We start from the raw sequence: 19,577 nt of genomic DNA on the forward strand, positions 1-19,577 counted from the left end.
AAAGTAGAACTCGAAGGGAATAGTGGAATCGGAAGAGTATGGGGAAAGCCGATCCAGTGGCACAAGAGGGTCCTAAGTTCAAGGCCAGCCTGTACAGAGTGAAGGCTGCGGACTTGCCTAGCGTGTGTGTGGCTCTGGGACCCACCCCAAAGGAAAGATGGGGCTGGAGAGATAGCTCTGCGGTAATTCCAGAGGCCCTGGGTTCAGTTCCCAGCACCCACATGGCGACTCACAACTCCAGTCCAGGGGATTCAATGCTACTTATTTATTTATTTTGGTTTTTCGAGACAGGGGCCTCGAACTCACAGAGATCCGCCTGCCTCTGCCTCCCTAGTGCTGGGATTAAAGGCATGTGATACCACTGCCCGGCTTCGTTGCTACTTTTAAGTGTGCGCAGCTGCTAAGCATACAAGTAGTGCAGATAGACATGCTGGCCTTCTATATGACATTCTATGCTCACACATAGAATTAAAAATTTTAAAAACAAAAACAAAAAACTTTTTCTTTTGAGATAAAGTTTCTCTGTGTAGCTTTGGCTGTCCTGCAACTCTCTATAGATCAGGGTGGTCTTGAACTCAAGAGATTCACTTGCTTCTGCCTCCCAAGAGCTAGGATAAGAAGTGTGTGCCACCATGCCCAGCCCTAAACAAAATCAATTGCTTTTTCTCTGTGTAACCCTGACTGTCCTGGAACTTGAGCTATAGACCAGGCTGGCCTCGAACTCAGAGATTCACTTTGCTTCTGACTCCGAGTGCTGGGATTAAAGCTGTGTGCCATCATTGCCCAGCTTTTGTTGTTGTTTTGTTTTGTTTTTCGAAACAGGGTTTCTTTGTGTAGCTTTGGAGCCTGTCCTGGAACTCACTCTGTAGACCAGGCTGGCCTTGAACTCACAGAGATCCACCTGCCTCTGCCTCCTGAGTGTGTGCCACCACTGCCCGGCTTCCCAGATGTTTTTTTGTTTGTTTTTTGAGACAGGGTCTCTGCCTCCCCAAGTCCCGGGATTAATTAATGGCTTGCATCATTACCTCCCGTCTCTCTCTTTTTTTTTTTTTAAGAAAAGAAAATGAGAAAGTCAAAGATCAGATGGAGAAGTGAGCTCAGCACGGAGATCAGGGAGGGAGGGACCTAGAGAGCGTGGACAGTGCGGAGTAATTTGGTAAGAGGATTGTAGTGGGGCACTAGGCAATTCAGAGTTCGGTTCCAAGGGCGTGGCCTTGAGATGGCCAGGTAGAGGCTCTGGGACGGGAGAGTTAAAGGAGAGAGAGGGTCTAGCCTGCAAGATAAGGGGCTTAACTGACTGGCCTACAGTCCAGGTAGCTGGGTGGGAGGAGAGTGAGGGCCCTGACTGCAAGGGGTGGGGCCTCGCTGGGTGGGCGTGAATGCCCCGCCCCGCCCCGCCCCCCGACGTTCAGTCCCGCAACAGCCCCGGGCAGCTGGCACTCTCAGCCTGGTTCCCCCCCGAGCGGAGCTGCGGGGCCGGGCCGGGCCGGGGCGGACCCCGGGATCCCGGACGCGGCCGCCCGGGCCCGCGGGCGGGGGGATTGGCAGGGCACCCGCGTGGGCACAGCCACCATGGAGTTCCGGCAGGAGGAGTTTCGGAAGCTGGCGGGGCGCGCCCTGGGGAAGCTGCACCGGTGAGCTTGGTGGGGTTCCTGGGAGGGGAATGGTGAGGATGCCCCCTTTCCACCCTGGAGCAGACGGACAGAGGGAAAAGAGAGAGGACACCCTGGCATGGTGTGGGGAGGCCCACCCAGCTGTTCAGGATTCCGTCCTGTGGATGCTGTTATCCCATCCTGCCTGGTCCATTATCACCCCCCCCCACACACTTGCACCTCACCCCACCTGGGGCTTGCCTTTTCTTTGAGATTGTGTATCCCTCCCTATTCTCTCTCCACCTGTCTTCTGTCTTTTTACTTTAGATCTGTCTCCCCTCCCTGGGTTCCTCTTCCCCTCACCTCTGGGTCTCTGTCCCCTCCCTCTGACCAGGAGCCACTGGGTTCAGTCCTGACCCTTCCTCTTGCACCCCTCCCGCTCTTCCTCTCTGGACCTCTGGTCCCCACTTTGATCTCTGTCTTTCCCTGGACTGCTATCTTCCCACCCTGGCTCTCCCCATCTCTCCTCTTTCTCAGGTTCTGTCCCTAGAGGCATTTAATCTGGAGCTAAAGCGGATTGGGGCTATTGGTTCTTGTCCTTGAGGGGGGTTAAGCTGAGAGGAAAAATCTGGGGTATCCCAGGTTCTGGGGGGTGAGGGAATTTCAGGCCACAAAAACCAAATTAATCTTGGGGAGTAATATGGACTTCCCAAGGGAGATAGGCTAGAACTGGGTGAGATTTGCTTCCACCTAGAACCACGATTCCTATGACCCCAGTGTCCCTTGAGGTAGCCTGGACACCTCCCAGCCCCTCACCCCCAACCCCAGCTCTGGCTCTAAGTCAGAGAAATTACTCAGCTCCTGAGAAGCCTAAAAATATCTATCCACAGTGCGGGGAGGAGATGGCCTCGTGGGCATGGTGCCCTTAGACCCCGGTTCCTCCATACAGGGCCCTGGTCCATCTTTACATGGTTCTCGGTGATCTCACTGGGCCACCTGAGCCCAGTGCCAGTCTGATAGTCCACCTTGCTCTGGCTCACCTGGCTCCAAAGTTAACCCCACCCTCAGGTGACATGAGAGGGAGACAGGAAGGTGCAGTGGGGGGCAGTGGTGGAGGGGGGGCTGAGGTGCTCCACCCAGTGAGGGGCAGTGATGGAGGGGGGAGCTGAGACACCTCACCTCTCCGTTTTCCAATTCCCAGCCCCTCCCCACCCTTTTTTCTCGCCTCCTTTCACGAGTTTCTCAAAATACACCAGTGTGAAGTCAGGGGAGCTAGAGAGAAAGACATGCTGGTAGAGGGGGCTGGAGGGGGTGAGAGCAGGAAGGAGATGGTCTTCAGGTCCTCCTGCTTAGTCTCTCCATTTCCTTCTGGGTCCCCAGCCTTGTCCATCTTCTTCAACCTCAGAGACCCCAGAAGAAGCAGCAGAAAGTTGGGGAGGGGGCAAGCATTTATTTGCTTACAAAATCCAGAATTCCCTTTGACAGTGGAGGGGAGTCAATGACTGAGAACCAAAGGTATCAGTTGAACACAGGTCATTCTCCTGCCCAGCCGGAGTGAGAGCTAAGAGCTGCAGATAGTCCTGGAGACCCAAATGAGTGAGGCTCGCTGGGGGCTGGCGGTGTCTTTCGGACCAGGTAACCCAGGGTGACTTCGGACAAAGAAGAAGAGCCAGGAGCCAGGGAGCCTTGCTTCTTTGGGCCAGGTTCTGGGCAGGGCAATGCTGGGGGCCAGGACTGGATCAGGCCCAAGTTGCTTTCCTCCTGTGTGACCTTGGACCTGTGACATCTGTTTTTGGAGTCTCAGTTTCCTAGTTCTATAATAGGAAGAAACCAGGAAAAAAAACTACCAAGGCATAGGGAGAAGGAGACGCAGGGAGTGGGCAGGTATCCTCAGAGAGCAGTTGAGACACGTCTTCCTTTGGGGACACTCCACCCTAAGGAACACTTTCCCTCACCAAGTCCTTGGCCTAGTTGGGGTCATTCAGAAAGGAGATGGGGCTTCTTTGTGACTCTTGTTATTCTGAGACAAGGGCTCCGGTAGCCAAGGCTGGCCCCTACACTAGTCACCTTGCCTCTGTCTCCCCAGTGCTGGGATTGGATGCACACATCCCTTGGCCTGCCCCACCTGCACTGCCCCGTGTCATGGCCAGCTGTTTCAGAATCCCTGTCTGAAAACCCTTAGCGAGATCCCACACCTAATGTAAACAGCACATGTCGACATTCTGGGGCTAGGCCCACGCCTGCAGTTTCAGTCAGTCAAATATCAGAAATCAGCCTAGGTCAAACTCCAGTCTCACAGGTAATGTTCTCTGGAGGCGAACGTGCGGGGCCCTCCAGCCTATGTTCATTCTGGGGCGTTGAGTCCCAGTCTTTGACGCCTCCCTGTTTCTTTCTATCTTCCTTCCCTTGGTGCTCTCTGCACCCTCTCTCTTTCTATCCCCAGGCCAGCCCCCCTTTTCTGACAGGCTCTCATGCACCCCTGGCTGGGCTGGAACTCAGAGAGACCCTGTCTCTGCCGTATTGTACCGTAGCTAAAGGTGAGCGTCCCCATATGGCTTGTTTTGTTGAGACAAAGTCTGGTGTTAGCCAGGCTGGCTTTAACTATATTGCCAAGGATGACCTTGAACTCCTGATCCTCCTGCCTCTGCCAAGTGTTGTGATTACAGCCATGCACCAATACACCTGGCATATGCAATGCTGGGATTAGAACTCAGGCCTTCGTACAGTGCTAGGCCAGCACTCTGCCAACTGGGCTCCATCTCCGCTGTCCCTCATCGTCTCACTCGGTAGCCCAGGCAGGTCTTGAAATAGCAGCAATCCTCCTGCCTCAGCCTCACAAGTGCTGGGATTACAGGCCTGGTTTCTTGCCTGCCCCTCCCCACCTCCTTAAGTGTTCTTTGGTCCCCCCTCCCCCCAGCCCGTCTGGCTGTTCTTTCCTCCCCCGCCCTAGTCTCCCTCGCCTCGCCTCCATCGCCTCCATCTGTTCTGGCCCCTTCCTGGGATCCAGCCCGATCCCCTGACTGCCTACCCACCTCCGAGGGGCTGCGATGAACTTTCGAGGTCTCCATACTTCAGGGACCTCACTGACCTTGACCGTTAGTCCTGAGATCGCCTCATCTCTCCATTTTCTGATATCAGAGACTCTGCCCACCTCACCCACGTCTGTGTCTGTTACTTGAATGTCAGTTAGTTTCTGCTCTCTCTCCTGAGTCTGTCTGTCTTGTTCTCTGGCCCTCTCTCCCTTTCTCCAGGTCTCTGTCATCTTTTGTCGTTTCTCTCTCGCTCTTCTCTCTGAGTCTCCAGCCTTCCATTAGGTTCCTGCCCCTTCCCCAAATCTTTGGCTAGTTCTCTGTCTACCCCCACGTTTCTGCCCCAGTCTTTGTCGCCCCATCTCAGCAATCTCCCCACCCCTCTGGTCTCTCCCCATCTGTCTCCAGCAGCTTCTCTCTGGCCAGGAGACAGCCCCTCCATGAGCCCTATCCTTCCTCACACTCAATCCTGGATGCAGATCGGGCGGAGGCGAGAGTCATGCTGGGGAAAGAATGCGCCAGTCTCCCTACCAGGGCCATCTGTCCCCTGCCAGGACACCAGCCATCACTCCCCCTCCCTGCTCCTGAGGCTGACAGTCTGAACCCTAGATTCCCCAGGGGGCTCAACTCAGACTCCCAAACCCACATGTGTGGGAACGGACTTCAGCCCCATATCTGGGGCTTAGAAGCAGGGCATGGCGACCAGGGGCAGGGGGAGGGGTCTGTATATATAGCCGAGGTGGCTTGGAAGCATCTGCTTTGTTGACACCTTTGCACGCAGGTCCCTCCTTTGTACCTTTGCTGACTCAAATAGACTGAAATCTGCATCTGCTGGAGGGGGCTGGGGACAGTCCTGGAGCTTGCAGTAGGGGCTTGCAGGCACCTGCTCTTTGATTCTAAAGGATAGTGTGGAACCTCTAACTCTCCAGTGGAGAGAGGGGAGAAGGCTGGGGAGGTGATTGAAGATCTTGACCTTAGAGCGGAATCCAGGCAGGAGAGAGCTGGTGGTCTGGACTCCTGGGACTAGAAGGAATTCCGAGGTCTGACAAGAGACATGGGTTTTGCCATGCACTGCTGTGTCGCAAGGAGGAGAGGGAACCCTGAGTTCTTGGAGGGAGGGAGGGAAAGACAGGTCTAGAGATGCCTGCATCCTAGTGAGGGCAGCCAAGCAAGGTTAAGCCGGGAACCCCTGTGTCACCGGGAGGAGGGGCCTGGACTGCTGAGTCTTTGCTTCTCGCCGCCCTGCAGGTTGCTAGAGAAGCGGCAGGAAGGAGCAGAGACACTGGAGCTGAGCGCCGACGGTCGCCCAGTGACCACGCACACACGGGACCCGCCTGTGGTGGACTGCACCTGCTTTGGCCTGCCGCGCCGCTACATCATCGCCATCATGAGCGGCCTGGGTTTCTGCATCAGCTTCGGCATCCGCTGCAACCTGGGTGTGGCCATCGTGTCCATGGTCAACAACAGCACGACCCATCGTGGGGGCCACGTTGTGGTGCAGGTAGCTGCTCTGGCGAGCCCTGCTCACGGCACGTGTTGGCACAAGCGGCCAGTTCACACTCCTTCCCAGCTACAATTCCGTGGTCCCGCCCATCCGTGCCTCTCTATAGATCCGACCTTACTCTTGCAGTCCCTGCCTTCCTAAGCCCCGCCCTGGTATAAAGAAAGCCCCGCCCCTTTCCATCCCGGGTTAGGAAGGGGCACCCTGGTATTGGGTTTGATATTCATTACCTCGTTTCACTTTTGGCCCTTGTAACCAGTTCACTCACAGCTGTGTCCCGCGTTTACGTCCCAGGGTTACATGCACACAATTTCACTCCTGTCTTGAGATCCTTTCCAGACTGACCTCTGCCTTTGTTCACCTGATTAGTTCTGGCTCACACATAAAGCCTCGTCCAAGCTCAGATTTATGCTATTTTAACTTGGGTATTCCAGAAGCCATGCCCATAATTGGGAAAGAAAAAAAATCTTAGTTTGGTCTGTAGCTTACCTGAGGCCCCAACCTTTGCTGCAATATAGTAAGGAACACCCCTAATTTAGCTGCTTCTTGGGTCCTGCCTAGAGCCCATACAGGTCTGCCCACAAACAGGAGGCAGTCACCCCTACACTTGGGGATGTTCAGGGAGGGGACACTGAGGTAAGCAAGCAAGTAGAACTAGGCAGCAGAGCTTGTAGCTAAAATGTAAGCCCTGGCAACAGAAGGGCGGAGCTCCAGTGAGCTCTGATAGGCAGGCTTGGGGAAGGGGAGGGGATCTTGTTGCTGATGGTCTGTGGGTGCCGATTGGTGGAGGGACGAGTCTGGAGGGTGGCTAGTTTGCTGTGTATTTGACCCGCAGAAAGCCCAGTTCAACTGGGATCCAGAGACTGTCGGCCTCATCCATGGCTCCTTTTTCTGGGGCTACATTGTTACTCAGATTCCTGGAGGATTTATCTGCCAAAAATTCGCAGCCAACAGGTACAGTGGTGGAGTCTCGGGGTGGCGGAAAATGCAGTTGTGTGTGGCGGAGCTCGAGTGAGTGAGGTCCTGGACTTGGCTGCAAGAAGCTGGGAGGGTCCCTGTTTGAGGGCAAATCTCAGGTGGCCTTGAGTCCTGTTGTGGGCAGGAAGAGCAAAAATTTAGGGGCGCTGGGAAGGCTAGACGGCTGGGACCACAATGCCTGCCTCACTGCTCCTGCCGTCTCCCCCACCTTTTCCAACAGGGTCTTTGGCTTTGCCATTGTGGCTACCTCCACCCTAAACATGTTGATCCCCTCAGCAGCCCGTGTCCACTACGGCTGTGTCATTTTCGTGAGGATTTTGCAGGGATTGGTGGAGGTAAAGTCTGTCCTATAAGCCCTACTCCCCTCTGTGACCCCACCTCTTCTCGTTGACCTCCGTGCTCCCTCCCTAGGGGGTCACATACCCGGCCTGCCATGGCATCTGGAGCAAATGGGCCCCTCCCTTAGAACGGAGTCGCCTGGCGACGACGGCCTTTTGCGGTGAGAAGGGGCTGGGGGCCGGCTCCTGTGTGAGGGGGGCTGAGCTGTGATCTCAGCTTAGGTGGCAGATTCCTGGGTCCTGGGAAGACAGGCCTGTTTTCTACCCTCGTCGTTCCCTTAGGTTCCTATGCCGGGGCAGTGGTTGCCATGCCCCTCGCTGGGGTCCTGGTGCAGTATTCAGGATGGAGCTCTGTCTTCTATGTCTATGGTGAGGGACTTGCATGCATGGCTCCGGGTGTCACCGGGCTGAGTGAGGCCGATGTCACCCTGCGCCCATCCTCCTCCTTCCCACCCCCAGGCAGCTTCGGGATCTTCTGGTACCTATTCTGGTTGCTGGTCTCCTATGAGTCCCCTGCACTGCACCCCAGCATCTCAGAAGAGGAGCGCAAGTACATCGAGGATGCCATCGGAGAGAGTGCCAAGCTCATGAACCCTGTGACGGTTGGTTGTGAGGCTGCTGGGCAGGGCAGAGAGGAGGGTGCTGGCTCAAATCTCAGAGGAGACAGGACTACGAGCAAAAGGCTGGGGCCGAATGGGGGGGGGCGTGGTGATGCAGGCCTGTCATCCCAGCAACTTGGGCTGAGGCAGGAGAATTGCAAGTTCCAGGTCAGGCTATAAAGTGAGTTCAAGGCCAAGCTGGGAAATTTGGCGAAAAGTGGGTTAGGGGTGTAGCTCACAGGTAGATCATTTGCCCAGAATCCCCCAGTGAGGGGTGGAGTGTGGCTCAATGACAGAGTGCCTGCCTAGCATACATGAGGTCATGGGTTCTATTCCCACTACTGAAAACAAACAAGCAAACAACAGAAAAGAAAATGAAAATAGCTGGGCTAGATTCCATGTTAGGCTGGATGGAGTTGAGACCTAGAGTTAGGATAAGGTGGCTGAGTCAGGGCCCCAGAGGAGGCCTGGTGAAAAGCAGGCGAGGGGATTAGAACTCGAGGTTTTGCTCTTGTTGCTGTGGCTATGGCTACACTCTGTGGAGTGACTGAGTGGACATTCTACTGGGCTCAGGTTTATGCGCTCTCATGGGGCTCAGCATCTGAAAGTGAAGGACTCCTGGGGTCAGGACCCTTCCTTCATCCTTACAATGCAACCTCAAAGCTGGAGGTTTAGAATTCCTAAGTCCCTGAGAGTAAAGATGAGGACCATGCTGAGGCCCAGTGAGCTATGGTGGGGTCCCTGAAGGGACAAGACGTTCCCAAGCCCAGCATCAGTCTGCCCTTCCTTTCCTTTCCCCTCCCCTCCCCTCCCTTCCCCTTCCCTCCCCTCCCCTTCCTTTCCCCTCCCCTTCCTTTCCCCTCCCCTCCTCTCCCTTCCCCTTCCCTCCCCTCCCCTTCCTTTCCCCTCCCCTCCCCTTCCTTTCCCCTCCCCTCCCCTCCCTTCCCCTTCCCTCCCCTCCCCTTCCTTTCCCCTCCCCTTCCTTTCCCCTCCCCTCCTCTCCCTTCCCCTTCCCTCCCCTCCCCTTCCTTTCCCCTCCCCTCCCCTTCCTTTCCCCTCCCCTCCCTTTCCCCTCCCCTCCCCTCCCTTTTCCCTTCCCCTTCCCTCCCCTCCCCTCCCTTTCCCCTTCCCTCCCCTCCCCTCCCTTCCCTTCCCCTCCCCTCCCCTCCCCTTCCCTTCCCTCCCCTCCCCTCCCTTCCCCTCCCCTCCCTTCCCTTCCCCTTCCCTCCCCTCCCCTCCCTTCCCCTCCCCTCCCCTCCCTTCCCCTTCCCTCCCCTCCCCTCTTCCCTCCCCCACAGAAGTTTAACACACCCTGGAGGCGCTTCTTCACATCCATGCCCGTCTACGCCATCATTGTGGCCAACTTTTGCCGCAGCTGGACCTTCTACCTGCTCCTCATCTCCCAGCCTGCCTACTTTGAAGAAGTGTTTGGCTTTGAGATCAGCAAGGTTGGCGGGCAGGCGTAGGGGACTCGGTGGGGGTGAGGGAGAAGGTGCCTGCATCCCCAGGTGAGCATGGAGGAGTGGCTGCCCATGACCTGTTCTCGCAGGTGGGCCTGGTGTCTGCACTGCCCCACCTGGTCATGACTATCATCGTACCCATCGGGGGCCAGATTGCCGACTTCCTGCGCAGTCGCCGGATAATGTCCACCACCAATGTGCGAAAGTTGATGAACTGCGGGGGTGAGTGGGGGGGTCAAAGGGCATGATCCCCCGCCTGAGTAAGGGCAGCGTGCAACAGTTTCATGACTTCAGGATTGGAGACCGCCACGTGGAAATCTTAGGCGAATGAGTACAGACCCAGGTGGTGTAGAGATAATCCAAGCTGGAAGGGGGCGGGGCCTGAGTGCTACATAACTCTAAAACCTAGAGTCCTAAAGTGGCCATAACTGGGGTTTCAGGGAGACAGGTCAAGATGGTTGAGAGTGGGGTCCCAGGCTCCCTTATGTGATAAGGACATAGATCTGAGTTGCAGAGTGTGGCCTAGTCAGAGGTGGGATCACAGTAGGCCCTTTTAAGGCAGAGTGGCCAGAACACATGGACTGGGTTGGGTTTTGGGGAAGCAGGATCCACTCTGGTTTGGTGGAACTGGAGTCAGGTCTTCCGCAGGTCAGAGGTCACCAGATGGGGTCAACAGAAGGGGGCTGGGGTGAAACCGGCTGGGAATGTGCAGGGTGGCCAGTGGTGTCACAGTCGAGACTCGGGAGACTTGGTCCTTCACAGGCTTTGGGATGGAAGCCACGCTGCTGCTGGTGGTTGGATACTCACACTCCAAGGGTGTGGCCATCTCCTTCCTTGTCCTGGCTGTGGGCTTCAGCGGCTTTGCCATCTCTGGTGAGAACCCCAGACGGGTAGCTGGGGGTACTGGAGTCAGCTCAGTACTGGAATGGACTCCTCGGGAGCAACACAGCTGTCTCAGCAGTGAAGACTTGCTACTCTCCCAGAAGACCTAAATTCTGTTCCCACGGGCTACCTAACGGCCAGTAGTGAATCACGCACCCTCTTCTGGCCTCTACGGGCGTTGCACTCACACGTATATATCCTCACAGACATGCACATAATACATATACGTTTTAAAAATGAGTGCCCCAGGAGAGCGGGGGATGGGGCGAGTGTGACCCTGCAGGAGGGTCCGGTGTGACGTTTGCTGACTTGATACCCCACCAGGGTTTAACGTGAACCACCTGGACATCGCCCCTCGCTATGCCAGCATCTTGATGGGCATCTCCAACGGCGTGGGCACACTGTCTGGGATGGTGTGCCCCATCATCGTGGGTGCAATGACCAAGCACAAGGTTAGCACAGACCTCCTGATGAATGCCTGGAACCTTCCAGTACCAGCCTCCCTCCTCCCTTTCTTTTATCTCTCCATCTTTCTTTCGTTCTTTCGTTCTTTCTTTCTTTCTTTCTTTTTTTTTTTTTTTTGGTTTTTCGAGACAGGGTTTCTCTGTGGCTTTGGAGCCTGTCCTGGAACTAGCTCTTGTAGACCAGGCTGGTCTCGAACTCACAGAGATCCGCCTGCCTCTGCCTCCCGAGTGCTGGGATTAAAGGCGTGCGCCACCATCGCCCGGCTCTTTCTTTCTTTCCTTCTTTCTTTCTTTCTTTCTTTCTTTCTTTCTTTCTTTCTTTCTTTTTTTCCAAGACAGGGTTTCTCAGTGTAGTCCTGGCTACCCAGGAATTTACTCTGTAGACCAGGCTGGCCCCAAACTCAGAGATTTTTATCTCAAAAAAATCTATTTCTATTAGTTTAATTTTTTTATTGACTTAGAGCGTGTGAGCTATTTTGTGTTCCCTCTTTCCACCATGTGGGTCCCAGGGATAGAATCAGGCCTGCAGGGTGGTTGCCTTCTCAGCAACGCAATTCTTTGAGTCAGAGGCTCATCACGTGGTCCTGGCTGGCCTCGGACTCACAGGGACCCGCCTGCCTCGGCCTCCCGCGTGCCCACCTCTGGCCTCCTGTTGTTCTCAGTTGTGTGTGCGCACCTGAAGTGCTGTGCCCACAGTGGCCGGGGGCGCCCGCCGGGTCATTGTGAGCTGCCAATGTGGGTGCCGGAAACTGAAAAAACAGGAAGACCCCTCAACCGCCGAGCCATCTCTCCAGCCCCATCTCCTGTGGCCCCTGCTGGCCCGACAGATGTGTCCCTCCCTCGTTTGACCTTGTGCCGTGTTGTGTTGTGTGCCCCCAGACTCGGGAGGAGTGGCAGTACGTGTTCCTCATCGCCTCCCTGGTGCACTATGGGGGTGTCATCTTCTATGGGGTCTTTGCTTCGGGAGAGAAGCAGCCGTGGGCGGAGCCGGAGGAGATGAGCGAGGAGAAGTGCGGCTTTGTTGGCCACGACCAGCTGGCTGGCAGTGATGAAAGTGAAATGGAAGACGAGGCTGAGCCCCCGGGGGCGCCCCCAGCGCCTCCCCCTTCCTATGGGGCCACGCACAGCACAGTTCAGCCTCCGAGGCCCCCGCCCCCAGTCCGGGACTACTGACCACGTGCCTCCCACTGATTGGCAGTTTCCAGGACCTCCACTGACACACCTCTAGCCTGGCGGCAGTGTGGAGGAACCCGACTCCGCTCTGTCCTGCCTCAGGCCTGAGATGCAAGTCTCCCTCGTTCGCAACCCTCTTCCCTTCTCTCCTCCTCAAGGGGTGAAGCTGCAGTAGCGGTTTCACGATACCCAACCTCCCGGAGGTTGTTCTCCGCCTGTCTGCCTGTGTGGTTTCAAATCTCTCCTTTCAGGGCTTTGTTTGGATGGACAGTTCAACCTCTTTCTCTTGTGCTTTTGAGGTTCCACCTTTTCCTAGGACCCCAGGGATTCTCAGGCTACCCCAAGATTATTCAGCTGATCCCCAACTCTGAAAGATCCATGATCATCCCCTGTCAGTTCCAGGGCTTTCCTGGAAATTAATTCTGCATTTCCCACCACCAACCTCGCCCGCCATTCCAAGGACCGATTCTCACCAGCGTTTTGAGGGGAAATGGCGGTTTCAAGTCCCACCACTCCTTCCTCCCCCCCCCCCCCCCCCCAGCAGCAGCGGTTTGCCAGGCCTTGTCCTTAGTTTAGTACAATGTCCAGGGAAATGGCCAACGTGGCTCCGCTCACCCGTGCTCTTTTTCTGACTCAGTTTTCAGGTCTAAGTAGTGGCTGGAAGCCGTCACTTCTTCCCCTCCCCTGGGGGGGGGGCGGTTTCAGGGTCTCCCTTTCCCCCCAAATCCTTGCACTTTACTCCCCTGGGTGGTACAAACTGCCCTCAGTTTCTCAGTGACCGTTTGTTGTGTCCCTCAGGGGCTAAATGACTCCAAATCCGGGGTGCTTCCCTCATAGACACCCCTCTTTCAGCTCAGCCCTTTCAGCTCAGCCGTCTGGGGAAGGGGTGGGAGGAGAGGAACAGGTTGGGGGCAGGGGCTGCTCCCGGGGCAGGGCTGTGTCCTGGTGTCTGTCTCTGTGCCGTGAACCCTGCCCTGCCCTGCCCCATCCACTCCCAATAAACGCTTTGGTGTACAGACTAGGCTGTCGCCGGATGTGGGTCCTCCATCGGCCCCAAGCCACGTCCTGGCCTAGGGAGCGCGTGTGTGCAGACCCATGCTCCACCCCGGGCCTCAGTTTCTCCACTGAGCCCTCCCCCCCACCCCCCCGCCCTTCGCCAAGCACTGGGCGCAGATGCAGACGCTGGGAGGGAAGGTGGTTTATTGGGAAGCTCTGCTTGGCTCTGCGGCTCCTCTGGGCGTTGAGGCTGGCTCGGGCCTGCGGTGCTGCTGCCTTCAGACAAAGTTGGGAGACAGCGCGGCCGGCGACAGGGCTTCCAGGCGCTGCGGCCCGCGGGGCGGAGGGGGCAGCTTGGGCGGCAGTGCGGGCGTGGGAGGCGGCTGCTGCGTGGCGATGTGCGAGGGCACCCACGCGTCGGGGGCATAGAAGTAGAGGTCCACGGGGTCCTTCGGGGCGTCCAGGTGCAAGACTGCAGGGGCGAGGGTGGGGTCAGGCGTGTGTGTGTGTGTGTGTGTGTGTGTGTGTGTGTACACTGGGCTACACAGTGAGATCATATCTCAGAGGAGGAGGATGGTGGAGGGGGGAATCATTTCAGACATAGGGACCAGACTTTACACTTAACTGGGACAGGAAGGGGGTCTGTGTTTTTCTTTTTCTTTCTTTTAATTATTTTATTTCATGTGCACTCGTGTTTTGCTTGCATGTATGTCTGTGTGAAGGTGTCACACCACCTGAAACTGGAGCTACAGACAGTTATGAGCTGCCATGTGTGTGCTGGGAATTGAACCTGGGTCCTCTGGTAGCTTCTGAGCCGTTTCTCCAGCCTGGGTCTGTGTTCTTTAGAAGGGAGTGCTAAGTCCCCAGAACTGGATAAGGCGCCCTGAGGGGAACTCACCTGGCTCCTCCCCGCTGTCCTGGAGCCGGTGGTGTGCGAAGGACCTGTGTCTGGAGGCTCGGCGGTACAGACACCACAGCAGGAGGAAGATGCCAATTAGCATCCCAGTCCCCGCGAAGAACAGGCACAGGGCCCCACTGATGGAGCCTCGTGGGCGGCTGACCAGAGTCACCCCTGAGAGATGACACAGCCATTTGAACTGAGTGCTTCATCCTTCAGACCCAGCCTCCTCCCTCACAGCCAAGACTCCAGGCTCTGCGTTTCTCCCTCAGACCCAGGGTGCAGGCCCAGCCCTCCTCCCTCACAGCCAAGACTCCAGGCCCTGCTTTCCTCCCTCAGACCCAAGATCCAGGCCCAGACCTCCTCCCTCAGACCCAGGATCCAGGCCCAGCCCTCCTCCCTCAGACCCACTGCCCAGGCCCAGCCCTCCTCCCTCAGACCCAAGGCTCCAGGCCCAGCCCTCCTCCCTCAGACCCAAGGCTCCAGGCCTAGCCCTCCTCCCTCAGACCCATCACCCAGGCCCAGCCCTCCTCCCTCAGACCCACTGCCCAGGCCCAGCCCTCTGCCTTGAGAGCCTCACCAGTCTCCTTCACCCGTTCCACCACGATGATAGTGTTGACTGTCTCTCCTCGGCTGTGTCTCTGAGGGGCCTGCAGCATCCCAGGGGCTACCTGATTGGGCTTGTCTATAGGAGCCGGGGGCCCTGCAATCCGTGCTGAGGGAGGAGGGGTATCTGGACCTTTACGGCCTGAGTTCTGGGGTACGTTAAACTCTTTGGTTCCTAGGAAACCCAAGGTGGACAGGCCAGAAGTGGCAACTTGGGTGGCTGCAGGGGCTTCTGGGCTGGGCTCACTGGGTGTGGCTGTTTCCTCCCTGAAGGTTGCTGTTGGTTGGGCAGGAAGACTAGTGGTGGTTTCCAAATCAGAGCTCACAGCTGTCTCTGTTGCCTTTTGGTTGAGGATTGTGGGGAACTGTGTTTGGGGGATGTCAGTGGTATTGGAATTGTGGGTGATGAGAGATGCTGGCTGGGGAGTTTCTGTCAGGTCAGGATGAGTGGTTGGCAGTAAGGCAGAATTTAGGGTTCTGGGGTCATAGATCCCTAGGGATTTGGAGCTGAAGAGTTGGGTGGGGCCAGGACTTGGTGTCTTAGGCTCTTCGCCAGGAGTGATTTGGGGGGTATGTTCTTTGGAGGCTTCAGGGGAGTCTTGGTGTGCTGTTGGTGTAGGGTCAATATGCTCAGCGTTAGGAGATTCTGGGGGTGAAGCTGTGAAGGGGTCAGGGTTTTGGGTTTCAAGAAACCCAGACTGGGAAATTGCAGTCAGGTCAGGTTTGGGGGTCTCAGAAGATTCTGGCAGTGTTGCTTTGGAGGGGTTTGTTTGTGAAGCATTCTGGGATTCTGTGCCTGAGGTTGTGAGCTGGGCAGGCATGGGGGTCTCTGGAGAATCTGAGAGGCTGGGGCTGGGGATCTCGCTTAAGTTTTTCCTGGGAATATGAAGGGAAGCTGAGGGTGGTGTCTTGAGCTCAGGAAGAACAGTTGCAGGGTATCCGGGGGTGGGCCCGTCTCCAGAACTTTCTAGGGCACCAGTGGGCATCCTAGAGGGCTGGACCATCTCCTGGGGGTCAGAGCCCATGGGCAGAGAGGCTGGGGGAGCCGCCTTGGAACCCAAACAACCAAGGAGGAAGAGTAGGAAGAAGATGGGGCTGAAGGGCTGCATGGCTCAGAGAATTCTATAGCTGTGGAAGGAGGAGGTAGGAAGAGGTTAAAGCCAAAGCATCCTGGAGTCACACCCACTCCCAGGGGCCACACTCCCTCTGTCCAGAGACTCTAGCAAAACCCAATTGCAAGTCCCTGGTGTGGGCTGGTAGCTGTGGTCACTAAGGTTACAGGAGTTCAGGGATTTGGGAGTGGTAGTGCATTTCCCAGTGGGGTCCCTGAAAACTTGGGACATAATGATACCATGGCCCCACAAATGTTAGATTCTACCTTCAGAAGGTATCAGATGGCCAAGGGGACATGGGGCGACCTTCTCCTCCCAGGATGCTGGGGACCCAAGCTGAGTTAGAGGAAGTCTTTGAGGAAGACTCCAAGGCCCTGAAAAGGAAGCTACTGGGCTCTGAGTCCCACAGAGTGAAGGGCTGAGGGTTACGGGGGCGGGGGGGGGGAGGACATGGGATCCCTGGACCATGGGTCAGATGATGTCTGGATCTGTGTTCCAGGCCTTTGAGAAGTAGGGATGTGAGGTGTAGACTCCTCGGCCTGATGGGGTCGGAGGCAGGACAGTAAACTCTGTCTCTCTTTATAGAGGATGGAGGCCTAGAGATGGAGGAGTGGACGTGGGTGGGACAGGGTCATGGGGTCACGGGGTCTCTTACCTGTGCAGTGGTGTCCAGGACAGCAACAGATGATCAGCGCTAGACAAAGAGGCAGGCAGGGAGTGCTGCCGAATGGCGCTGGAAGGGGCAGGCACTAGGGTCCCAGAGGCACACAGGTGACGTACCTGCCCCCCTCCCTGGGGAATCTTGGGAGCCTAGCAACAAGCTGAGGTTCTTAAAGAAACAGACATAGGACCTCATCATTATGGCAGAGAAGGAAGTTAGGATTTAACCAAATTATTTTCCTTTTTTTTTTAAATTTATTATGTATACAGTATTCTGCCTGCAGGTAGACAGGCAGGTCAGGAGGGGGCACCAGATCTCATTGAAGATGGTTGTGAGCCACCATATGGTTGCTGGGAATTGAACTCAGGACCTCTGGAAGAGCAGCCAGTGCTCTTAACCGCTGAACCAACTCTCCAGCCCAAATTATTTTCCTTTTGAAGGCAAGGTTTGGCCAGGCATGATGGTACAGGCCTGTGATCCCTGTTCTTGACAGGCTGAGGTGGAATTATGAGTTCAAAGCCATCTTTGCGTGACCATAGTGAGATCCAGGCCAGTCTGGGCTACCTAGCAGGACTGTCTCAAAATAAAACAAGAGCCAGGCAGTGGTCCAAGCCTTTGATTCCAGCATCTGGGAGGCTGAGGCTTTTAGGAAAGCTGCCACAAATTTGAGGCCATCCTGGGCTACAGAACCAGTTCCAGGCCAGCCTGGGCTGCAGTGTGAAAGCAAAAATAAAACCAACCAATTAAACATACACAAAAAACCTCCTGAAAACTACCAACCCAACAGACACAAAACAAACTCCCCATATATAAGAGCCCTGAGCCCAGTTGTTCAGTGGTGGTACACACGTTTAATCCTAGCAGTTGGGAGGCAGATCTCTGTGAGTTCTAGGTCAGCTTCATCTACAGAGCAAGTTCCAGGACAGCCAGGGCTACACAGAGAAATCTGTCTTGAAAACCAAAAAGTCCTGGGCCCTTTCCAATTTCCCCAACCAAACCCAAGTCCATGGTACCTTTCCACTTTGATCCCACTAGGTGACTCTGTCTCCTTCACAATAAGGAATTCAGGCTTCCAGATGTCCCCCTTGCCAGAACCCAGGGGTCTGAGGCCCTGTCTTGACCACCTTCAGGTTTGGGATCCCAGGCTTGGACCTCTCCTCTCAAGCTCGCACCCCCCTCCTTTTTCCCGTGGTATGGGAGGAGGGTGTCTCTATTTGCCCCTCCTTTGAGATAGTCTTTGTAACACACACACACACACACACACACACACACACACACACACACGCCTCAGATTTGCGGTGATTCTCCTGCTTCTGCCTTCTGAGTGCTGACGTGAGGTGTACTGCACTATGGGGTGTCCTTGGGAGCCCCCTTTAAACATGTCTTATCTTCACTACATCCAGGTGTCCCTGGGGGGTGGGGGAGGAGGGGTAAGACAACCCTGTGGAAGCCCGGGGCCTCTGTGTCCCACTTCACAGGGGTGACTTCACTTGTTTACACACTGCTAGCTCTTCTCCCTCTCTCCCTGCCTGTCTCTGCTGAGCTCTCCTATCCTCTCCACACCCTCTTCTCTCAGCCTTCCTCTCCTTCTCCAGAGCCCTCAGGCCTTCCTCTCTTCCTGTTATTTCCTTCCGAGGGCACCCTGTCTTTGTCTGGAGGTTATTCCTTCCCTCTTTCTCCTCTCAGATTCCTCTGCTCTCTCTCTTCTCTGCCTCTCTGTGTGTCCCCGACTGGTGCTCTAATGGTCCCCCTCTGCAGTCTCTATTTTTATCCCTCTGACACACCCCTTGTGTCCTTCTCTCTGTCTGTTTCTCCCATTCCCCTTCTTCAGTACCAGCTCTGGGTCCCAATTAGTTGGTGGCGGCCACAGCAGCAGAGGCCCCCACCAGGCTTCTCATTACCGCTGGCGGCTCCTAATGAGCGTGGGGTGGAGTGACCCCGCGCCCCCTGCCCGGCCTGCGTCACTGCCAAGGCGGGGGTTGTGCTGGTATATAAGGGGGGCTGTGAGCACCGCTGCCTGAGCTAACAGCACGGTAGGGCGCCCGGCGGGAGGCTGATGGTGAGTGTTGGACGGTGGGCTCCCAGGTTCAGGGCTGTATGACGATATCGAGATCCTGTCCCCTGTGTCCACAGGTGATGGAGACCTGCCAGGTGTCCAGGAGCCCCCGAGAGCGGCGGCTGCTGCTTCTGCTGCTGCTGCTGCTGCTTGTGCCCTGGGGCACCGGCCCTACCTCTGGTGTTGCCCTGCCCCTCACTGGTGTGTTCAGGTAGGTGTGAGGTCCCCCGACTCCCAGGAAAGGGAGGAGACACACTAAGGGAAGGCGAGATAACACGCTGGAGTGGAGGTGGGTTTGACGTTAGAACGCAGTGGGGCCTGGCGGTCCGTGGGGCCTGGCGCTCAGCCACTGCACTTCTCTTCCCGCAGCCTCCGCGCCCCAGGCCGGGCCTGGGCGGACTTGGGTACTCCCCTGTCTCGGCGCAGCCTGGCGCTAGCGGACGACGCAGCCTTTCGGGAACGCGCGCGCCTGCTAGCAGCCCTGGAGCGCCGCCGCTGGCTAGACTCGTACATGCAGAAGCTGTTGCTACTGGACGCGCCCTGAGCCCAATAAAGAGCCTGCCCCGCAGCGACTGCGCCTTCTTGCTGAGCCGCCCTGGCAGGGGTGCATGGGGAGGGGCCCCTTCTCGTCCTCGCTGGTTTTCGCAGCCTCCGGGGTCCCTTTCCGAGTCTCTGCCCTCTCCAGATCCCGTCGCCACTCTGCTTTCCTTTTATCACAGTCGTGGGGCCCTGTGACGGGTCGAGGTTTTCCTTTTTTCTTTTCTTTTCTTTTTTTTCTCGAGACAGGGTTTCTCTGTGTAAGCCCTGGCTGTCCTGGAACTCACTCTTGTAGGCTAGGCTGGCTTAGAACTCAGAGATCCTCCCAAGTGCTAGGATTAAACGCGAGTGTCACCACCGCTTGGGTCAGGTTTTTTTTTTCCTCCCCCTTCCTAGGTTTTTCAAGATAGGGTTCCTCTTTGTAACAATCCTGGTTGTCCCGGAACTCACTTTGTAGACCAGGTTGGCCTCGAACTCACAGACATCTGTCTGCCTCTGCAAGGCGTGTGCCACCATGCCACGCCCAGATAGGGTCAGAGTTTCTTAACCTTTCTGGGCCTGTTGTTCAACTGGCCCAGGAGGTCTCCAAGGTCTTCGCTGGAGTTCGCGGGGTTCTGGGGAGCAGAAAACAATCTGAGCTCGTAGCTTCCGGAGGCCCCATCCCCCCCCCAGGACACTGGTCCTTTCGGCGAGCA

At 56.3% G+C, this 19,577-nt stretch overlaps 3 protein-coding genes across 4 annotated transcripts; 2 read left to right on the plus strand and 1 right to left on the minus strand.

Moving 5' to 3' along the window:
- Positions 1 to 1,424: 1,424 nt before the first annotated feature.
- Positions 1,425 to 13,037, plus strand: Slc17a7 (solute carrier family 17 member 7). Of its 2 annotated transcripts, XM_075952474.1 has the most exons (13): positions 1,425 to 1,634; positions 5,870 to 6,122; positions 6,684 to 6,758; positions 6,958 to 7,076; positions 7,321 to 7,435; positions 7,512 to 7,599; positions 7,721 to 7,807; positions 7,898 to 8,040; positions 9,336 to 9,485; positions 9,587 to 9,719; positions 10,260 to 10,370; positions 10,704 to 10,831; positions 11,723 to 13,036. In XM_075952474.1, the coding sequence occupies exons 1-13, from the start codon at positions 1,573 to 1,575 to the stop codon at positions 12,014 to 12,016; spliced, it is 1,758 nt and encodes a 585-aa protein (XP_075808589.1). In that variant the 5' UTR covers positions 1,425 to 1,572; the 3' UTR covers positions 12,017 to 13,036. The 2 variants fall into 2 exon arrangements, with proteins under 2 accessions (XP_075808589.1, XP_075808588.1); XM_075952473.1 differs by lacking the exon at positions 6,684 to 6,758 and having other exon boundaries at positions 11,723 to 13,037.
- A 252-nt stretch (positions 13,038 to 13,289) lies between these two features.
- Positions 13,290 to 15,625, minus strand: Gfy (golgi associated olfactory signaling regulator). Its single transcript, XM_075952831.1, has 3 exons — positions 14,491 to 15,625; positions 13,911 to 14,084; positions 13,290 to 13,484 (listed from the first exon to the last, which is right to left on the minus strand). Exons 1-3 carry the CDS (start codon positions 15,623 to 15,625, stop codon positions 13,291 to 13,293), a joined length of 1,503 nt encoding a protein of 500 aa, XP_075808946.1. The 3' UTR covers position 13,290.
- A 2,604-nt stretch (positions 15,626 to 18,229) lies between these two features.
- Positions 18,230 to 19,229, plus strand: Pth2 (parathyroid hormone 2). The gene is made up of 2 exons (XM_075952952.1): positions 18,230 to 18,556; positions 18,715 to 19,229. Exons 1-2 carry the CDS (start codon positions 18,387 to 18,389, stop codon positions 18,887 to 18,889), a joined length of 345 nt encoding a protein of 114 aa, XP_075809067.1. The 5' UTR covers positions 18,230 to 18,386; the 3' UTR covers positions 18,890 to 19,229.
- The last annotated feature ends 348 nt before the right edge of the window (positions 19,230 to 19,577 follow it).

This window comes from Microtus pennsylvanicus, chromosome 18, assembly GCF_037038515.1.
Source record: "Microtus pennsylvanicus isolate mMicPen1 chromosome 18, mMicPen1.hap1, whole genome shotgun sequence".
Taxonomy (NCBI): domain Eukaryota; kingdom Metazoa; phylum Chordata; class Mammalia; order Rodentia; family Cricetidae; genus Microtus; species Microtus pennsylvanicus.

Bases quoted from the DNA above. Each gene is read 5' to 3' on its own strand.
- Slc17a7 (XM_075952474.1), top strand. From the start codon at position 1,573: ATGGAGTTCCGGCAGGAGGAGTTTCGGAAGCTGGCGGGGCGCGCCCTG. The intron at 7,600-7,720 runs GTGAGAAGGGGC...TCGTTCCCTTAG, and splicing joins GGCGACGACGGCCTTTTGCG to GTTCCTATGCCGGGGCAGTG. The intron at 9,720-10,259 runs GTGAGTGGGGGG...GGTCCTTCACAG, and splicing joins AAAGTTGATGAACTGCGGGG to GCTTTGGGATGGAAGCCACG.
- Gfy (XM_075952831.1), bottom strand. From the start codon at position 15,625: ATGCAGCCCTTCAGCCCCATCTTCTTCCTACTCTTCCTCCTTGGTTGT. The intron at 14,085-14,490 runs GTGAGGCTCTCA...GTCATCTCTCAG, and splicing joins GGAACGGGTGAAGGAGACTG to GGGTGACTCTGGTCAGCCGC. The intron at 13,485-13,910 runs GTGAGTTCCCCT...TCGCCCCTGCAG, and splicing joins GGACAGCGGGGAGGAGCCAG to TCTTGCACCTGGACGCCCCG.
- Pth2 (XM_075952952.1), top strand. From the start codon at position 18,387: ATGACGATATCGAGATCCTGTCCCCTGTGTCCACAGGTGATGGAGACC. The intron at 18,557-18,714 runs GTAGGTGTGAGG...CTCTTCCCGCAG, and splicing joins CCCCTCACTGGTGTGTTCAG to CCTCCGCGCCCCAGGCCGGG.